The sequence below is a fragment of the Lethenteron reissneri genome, chromosome 26 (assembly GCF_015708825.2).
Source record: "Lethenteron reissneri isolate LAM-NWPU_2019-01 chromosome 26, ASM1570882v1, whole genome shotgun sequence".
NCBI classification, from domain to species: Eukaryota; Metazoa; Chordata; class Hyperoartia; order Petromyzontiformes; family Petromyzontidae; genus Lethenteron; species Lethenteron reissneri.
The window spans coordinates 19,749,759-19,757,503 of NC_083804.1; the positions used below are offsets into that span (position 1 = coordinate 19,749,759).

Sequence of the window (7,745 nt, forward strand, 5' to 3'; positions counted from 1 at the left end):
AAGCTACCAGCATTGATGCTGACCTACATCACTGATATGTGGGTCCCTTTCCTGTTTACCCTGGGATATTATGATTGTTTCTGACAGTGTCCCGGCTAAGATTGGGTGGCCCCGTTGGAAAGCGAGCTCCACAGCCCAGGCAAAGTTGGCTCTACACTTTGCTTGGCTGGATCAGGCTGCTGCGGGAATCTGGGCAGAGCCCACTTGTCTAGTTAGTGAACTAGGCCAGCCCAGATTTAATTGTTCATTGGAACACAACAATTGGGTAGGGATTCGGTGAGAGGTGGAGTTAGGTCTAGGAGGAGAATTAAAGGTGGTGTTGTCAGTAAGATAGAAGTTGGATTATGCATTGGTGATAGGAGTAGATGGTAAGCACTTAGTTAATCGTACAATTGTAATGTACGTCATGAAATCTAATACAAACTGAACAAAAGCTGTGAATGATGACGACACAACAATTGCAGGTGACGGTGGAGGTGGAAAGGGGCAGAAAGACCTATGAACAGCTGCAAAAGACATCGGCCACTCTCCAGGAAAAGGAACGGGAGATCGTGACGATGCAAACAGAATACCTGGCAAAAGAGCGAGAGATTTCGATGTTAAAAACGGAGTGTGCATTCAAGGAGCAAGATATCGGGATACTCAAAGCCAAGCACCAGGACAAAGAGGAAGAGATTGTGATGATGCACATGAAGCACCAGGACATGGAGCAAGAGATCATGATGTTAAGATTGAAATGGGAGGAAAACGAGCGAATGATTGCATCGCGAGATGTAGAGCACCTAGACATGGAGCGAGAAATCGTGAAGCTAAAAACGGAACACAGGACCAAGGAGCAAGAACTCGCGATGCTAAAAGCAGAACGTGAAGACAAAGAGCGTGAGATTGTGGCAATGCACGCAAAACACAGAGACAGTGAGCGAGTGATTGCCATGATAAATGCGGAAGGCCAGAATACGGAACTAAAGATTGCGGTACTAAAAGCACAAGGTGAGGACCAGAAACGAGAGATCGCAACACTAAATGTGCAACTTCAGAACACGGAACGAGAGATGGCATCACTGAAGCAAGAGATTGTGACGTTAAGCACTCGGCACCAGGACAAGGAGCGGGAAATCGCGACACTGAATACGCAGCGTCAAGACAAGGAGCAAGACATTGCGAAGTTACATTTGGAATGGAGGCACAGAGAACAAGAAATCAAGATGCTGAATGTGAAATGTCAAGACCGGGATCGAGAGATAGCGACCCTGCATGCACTGCATCAAGAAAAGGACCGCAAAATGTCTACACTTCTGCTGAATGCTGAGATCAGTGCAGCAGCCCTCGCGCAGAAAGACACCGAGCTGAGGGAGCTTACCGACACCGCATCCTTGCAGCGCAAAGCGGCACTTGCAAGAGCATCCCAGCTCCAGTCTCGCTTGGCAGCAACGGAGAGCATGATCAGAGATCAAGAGGCACAGGTGTCGAGTTCGCTGACGACCGCTGAGAGACGCAGGGAGGAGGCGGAGAGGGCCGAGTTGCGTGCGGCGCTGGCGCGGCAGGCGGAGGATGGCGATGGAGAACGCGCGGCACTTGGGGCTCAGGTGCAAGGTCTGCAACGCAACCTGCAGGAGGCACAAGGCCGTTACGAGCAGCTGAGAGTGCACGCGCTGGCCCTGCAGCAGCAGCTTGCGCTGCTTGCCAATCGGCCGTGCTCCCAGGTTTGCATGTCTGTACAAATGTCTGGTTTAGTGTACATATTTTTGTCTGTGTTCGGGATGAACTCTCGTTTTTGGGATGAATCTGAGACGTTAAAAAATCAGGCCTAGATATGGTATTTTGTACGATCCAAAATAATGTTTATTCTGGTTTATTCTGGAAAAAGAAGTGACATCATGAACATGTCTTCACGAGTGCCATTTTGCAGCCCAAACAATGTCACATGGTGTCAAAGGATGTCACTGTCTTCAGCTCAAACATGCATAAATAAATAACACAATGTAAATCCAAAAAGGATGCAAACATTTTCTGTCAATATTCGAACATCTATATATTTTATCCAAAAATCATCCACGATGCGTATGTATGCGTGTGAACAAACGTCCTTTTGTGTTTATTTGTGTACATGATTCAAACTGTATGTGTAGGAAAGTATGCTTGACAAATGTATGTTGCGTCCCTGGTTGTGTCTATGTATTCTAAAATATGTTTGTGTTTGGATTGAGCGGTTGTGCAGTGGTTTGTGCACTGCACTATCAACCGGATGATCTAATTTGATTCCTAACTACAGCTAACATTAGTGGAGAGGTGATATCTGAAGCAATCCTGAGCCCCTCTTCACCAACCCACACTGACCAGCATGGTGAAGTATGATCAAAACAACTCCTGTGACCCACAGGCATAGTGAGGCCCTCAATCTGCAGTGGATTGTGTGTGTTTATGTATGTAGCTGGTTAGAGCTGGATCTGTGAATATTTTTAATTTTATATGTGTACATGTTTTTATAGCTTTCTTTATATACGTGTGATTTGTTGATATCTGCATCATTTGGCAATGCTTGATATTGTCTGATAAAAGTATGTGTGTGTCGGTATGTGTGTCGGCCATTAAATCTGGTGACCTTGGTTCTATTCCTAGTTATGCCCAATTGAAGTGGTAAGTTTGTGTTTGAACCTAATCTGATCTCCTCTGGGTCGACTCAGCCTCAATTGATTATGTGATGCAGTATGTGAAAATCAACGCTGGGGAGACAAGGATGTGGTGCTGCCTAAACCTTCCAAGGTTGTGAAGTCATAGCCTTAATAGGTGCTCACTAACAGCACTTGTCCCTTTCGTCTGTACAACTTAATGCAGCATTTTGTCTCGTGCCTTTGTGTCAGGGGGAAAGTCAATATGAAGATGTAGGTCCTCCTGGAGCTCCTCGCCACAAGCCTTCTCTGCCATCCGAGCCTTCGCCTGGCCTCCATCGCCTCGGAGAAGCCAGGTAAGTTTCTTTACAAGTACACACCTTTGTAAAGCACAGGTAGTATCAATAAGAATAGACTGTAAGTACTTCACCATTGTTATCATCTCCATTGTTCTAACTAGGGGTTGAAATTAGTAATTGCTAAGTATTAACCGGAGTGGTGATGAATTTTGTATCGCGGTTGCTGGGCATAAGCCCAAAGGCCTAAAATGCAAAGCAGCTATCAACGGAGAGTAGACAAAGATGAAAGTGTTTCTTGAATCGAGGTAAATTATGGGAACATTGGAAAAGGTACAGTGTGAGGGAGTCCAAAGAATGCCTGCTGTCCTGTTGGGCCATCTACCCTTGAAGGGCAAAGCTGAATTAAAATAAAGGAGCTGAAAAACAGATGTAACACCAGCCTCTGTATAGCCAGTGCAGGGCAAGAAAGTAAAGAATGTGTAATGGCCCAGTTACATGGTTAAAGCATTCATTGGAGGGGGGTTTTTTTCCCCGAGTAAAAAACGACAGATGTTTCTGTTGGCCTAAAACAAATTGCGTTCAAGTCAGGAATGATTGAGAGTGATGTTTTGATCGTGTTGGACAGCAAAGTGTCTTAGAAAGTATGCGACTAAATGAGTGTGGTCAGTACAGAGTGCTGTCATGACATTGTGAGACAAAGTTAACAAGTCAGAAATTTTGGTTGCTAGATCATATAGACTGGTCTTAGAGTGACGTCCTTAAACACATAGGTTTTCTGGTTTCCTTGGTGCAAAAAAAACCCCTTAAATGCTTTAGCTAAGCATCCACCAGGCATTGGTGGTGTACACCTGTAATTCAGCACTGGAGGCGAGGATTGGTGGATTTTTCAAATGTTGCAAATATTCTTTCTCATGGTTGTCGAGGTGCCATACGTTGGCTCGCCAGGAGAAGGTGGTACAACAAATGTGGACTCCATTTGTTCCTTCTGTATGGCATTTTCAGTGTTACCCTCCTCACACATGTGGGTTTGCTCAAGGTTCTCCGGTTTCCTCCCACATGTAAACACTTATTAGTTGACTGAGAACACCTTTATATATAGAGAACCACAGAGCTTTGGGGGAAATTGATGCCGGCTCACTGCAAAGTTGCCTGTTCTGCATGTCTGTGGTTCCTCGTGACTCCGAGTAATTATCTCCAAGAGCGAACAAATACTGTGTGCGTTACAAGTTGAAATTATTACATCCTTAATCAGAATCAGAAACGGTTTTAATCGCCATGTAAGTTTGCACAAACAAGGAATTCACTATGGCGGGACGGTGCATACATTGAACAAGTAGGAATCTTAACTTATATAAAAGGTATACACTCTAACTATACTAACGTTACAAAGTATAAGTAATACCAAAGGGCTAAAATCTTTAAAATTATGAATAAGTAGACCTTATAAAATGCGAATGTAAAATGTTAATTAGCCGTATTAAACAATCTTAAAATACAAAAATACAAATAAGATTACACGTATATTTCTTGTATCACTTACAGAATCTCCCTGCTCAATTGAGTGTAAGGCAGTGCTCCATTTTATTTGAGACCTTCAACTATTGGGGAAACTCCGCAGTCCTAAGATCAGTCTCTTAATGCGACAACTGTTCCATCTTTTCATCGCTTTCTCTTTTTTCTTCTTCTTCAGGACTGCAGGGGTGTTTGGACTTCCCTCCGCAGACCACCAGCACACTGTGGTAGTTGACTGGGAAGGAGGTGATGCAGACGATGGTGCTGACTGCATTGGAGAGCGCGGGCAATGGGGAGATGAGGCAGAATCGCTGGTTTATGATCCACGGCACCACCCACTGACCCGGCAGGTAGGGCATCATTGTCACCATCAGCATCGGCCACTATCTTTCCACTGCTGCATGAAGGCTTACCGATGCCATCGCCATCCCTCGCGGCCTGTGATGTCACAATCCATCTTGCTCATCCACTTGATCTCCCTGCTCCGTCATCGCGGTTGTAACCTTAGCACATCCCGTCCATTGGTGGCCATTCCATCGTGTTCCTCGGCTATCACCCCATCTCGCGATGTGTCCTACTGGAAGGAGCCAACACGTGCTCCCTCCGTGCTTGAATCCCTCAGGTCCGGCGATTGGGGTTCTGTGTGCGGCACTGGCTACGCGGGAGAGCTCGCTACTGCTCAGCCCACGCTCACTCCCGCAAGAGCTTCGTCGCCGCTCTCTACCTCCTCGCCATGCACCTCCTGCTCGTCTACCTCCTTGTTTGGTGATGCTCTCACTACCGCTGCTGCCGCCGCCCTCAGGAAGATTCGTGGAAATTGACTTTGCAGTGCACAGGCAGTGTGAAGCCCATTCGCTACAGGAAGAAAACGGCAGAGCGACGGACCGAGTTCTCTACGGAAAAGGGGCAATGCCTTTTAAGCGAAGGTCAATGTCACATTAAACTATTTTATTTACCAGGAAAGGCCTACTGAGCTATTAGCCCCTTTTTCAGAAGCAGCCAGACCACAAATGATAGCTCAACAAAGTGGCTTATCATGTGGAAATTTATATCAGGCAAATAATCAAAAGGCATGTTTCTAAATGTGGAGGAAAAAACGGGAAAACCCAGAGAAAAATCCACACAACCACGGGGAGAACATGCAAACGCCATATATACAGGTGTCAGGGTGAGGATCAAACCCACGACCTCCTGCATACTAGGGAGATAGCATCTCGTCATAGCGATTTTAACCGTTAACAAACCAGCTGTTGTGGTCCATAGGATAATTATACCCCAACGATGCACTAAAGTCTAAAGTTAGGGTTAGGGTCTAACATTTTTCTTCAGGGGCTTTAGAAGATGATGTACATAGGATGTGAGTTTTGATAAATCGTATGCATTACATGCTGAGTGGTGAATTTCTTGAATATAGATGTTTTGGGGGAGTTTAATAATACAGCTGTTCGAGCAAGTGAGATAACAAACACTCATTGATGAGAAATGGCACCAAAAATTCGTGTTGAAAATTTCTTGACAATTCTGAAAAATATTAAGAGACGTTTCAGACTTTAGGACGATCAAACTGCCAGCAGATCTTTCATCAATCTCGACCCCATTGGCATCTCTGTCAGCAGTATGACCGCAAGTTCTACTGTGCACAAAGTTTACTAGTTTTGTAGCTGGAGGCAACTTCACTCAAACGAATGAGAATTAACTGGCCTCTAATGGTTCCAGTCAAAGACTGTCTGGCTCTTTATTTAAAGGTATTAACAAAGCTGGCCAAATGAGCTTGAAATGTTGATATTTCCACTGACATGACTGCACTCTAACGCTACAGTACACTGGATATTAAACCAGCCTTCGCATTAAATTATATCTTAATACTGATAGTCATTGACGATGAAGCCAAATTTAATAAAGTTTGGCTCGTCGAATAAATACGAGTGGTTTTATTATGGAGTATGGAATCCCACTAGCTTGTATATACTGTACATGGCCCGCGTGCTGCTTGTGTGACAAGCGTTCTTAAATGATTATTTATATGTTATAGAGTAGCGCTGGTGTAATTAGCTATTGGCCTATTTTCAATTTAACCGTTGCGTTTTTCATGACGATTGTCTTGCATAAAAACTGCGGTGGCGCAACTCGGACAGAAGAATGGACGAAGAAAATTGCTAAAAAAAACTGACTTCAAAATAGTACTCAACAAATATGCAAATGACTCAGGACTTGAGGCACATTAAATGATATCTGTTGATATGAAACCATTGTGTAATTAAGCACAGGGCATTAAGCAAGCTCTGTGTGTGTGTGTGTGTAACAAAGTAATATTTAAACGGTGTGAATAATTTAACCTTGATTTTATAAGGGCCACAGCCATGTGTAGTGTAGCAGTGGTGTGTGTAGCACGGGATTGGCAGTAGGGGTGTGACGATGCGTCAATTCGTTGGTGAATATTGATATTTGTGTTAAGCCGATGGTGCATGCATCAAACCCACGTGTGTAAAAATCTGATGTTTTTGTAGGTGTGGTGTTTGTAATGTGCTTGTGACCCATGCGTCCACCAGTGGCCAGGTAATTCACAGCGATGGATTTTATATATTTTTTATTGAATGTCATTGTAAACCCAAATCGTGCCACAATTACTGAATCGCGAGGGAAGGTGAATCGTTACCCCCCCCCCCCCCCCGCTAATGCCACAATTTACCGTGCATGACAATTACAGCTGGCCCTGCTGTAAGAGACTGCACATTTAGGAGAGTGGCGAGGGTGGAGAACATTAACAAAATTGTGTTGTAATATTTCATAAAATACCAAATCCCTTGCGCTCAAAGTGTTCACAACCACCATAAAAGTATGCAACTGCAAATAACTACTTGAATATTTTTTAGACAATTGTTTTTATTAATGCTCATACTGAAATATTTATTTTAGATATACATTGAAATTGTTTTTCACTTTATTTTACATGGAGATGTGTGTGTAATCAAGTGCAATTAAATGATCCAGCTGCGATGAAGCAGGTTTTGACGTGTGTCTCTGATGACATGAACGACATGTGCGCCTACCAAACACCAGTGCATTCACATTGTGCTGACGATTACATTGGTAGGAGATTAACACAAGTGTCTTTCAACAAAGTGAATATTACATAAAGAAAATGTATTTCCTGAAAGGGGAGCGAGGACCGGCAGTAATGGCACACCTCTGAAGTTGTGGCAGGAGGAGGCTTTTCTCTAAATAAATAAATAGAAGCCGCTTGCCCATCATCATCTCCCATGGTCCCATGGTAAACTCACCACTCCTGGATAAAGGCCTCCCCAGTCCATCGCCATTCTGCACG

General features: G+C 44.1%; 1 protein-coding gene across 10 annotated transcripts in view; it reads left to right on the forward strand.

Moving 5' to 3' along the window:
- Window positions 1-7,426, forward strand: part of LOC133347816 (myosin-11-like) — a 29,369-nt gene extending 21,943 nt beyond the window's left edge. For 9 of the 10 annotated variants that reach the window (XM_061560449.1, XM_061560454.1, XM_061560453.1 and 6 more), the window contains 4 exons: window positions 465-1,703; window positions 2,862-2,965; window positions 4,599-4,770; window positions 5,043-7,426. In XM_061560449.1, the coding sequence (XP_061416433.1) occupies window positions 465-1,703; window positions 2,862-2,965; window positions 4,599-4,770; window positions 5,043-5,189 (1,662 nt within the window). In that variant the 3' untranslated portion in view covers window positions 5,190-7,426. Of the gene's footprint in view, window positions 1-464; window positions 1,704-2,861; window positions 2,966-4,598; window positions 4,771-5,042 lie in introns of those variants that run through there. The other variant, XR_009755747.1, reaches the window with a different exon arrangement.
- The last annotated feature ends 319 nt before the right edge of the window (window positions 7,427-7,745 follow it).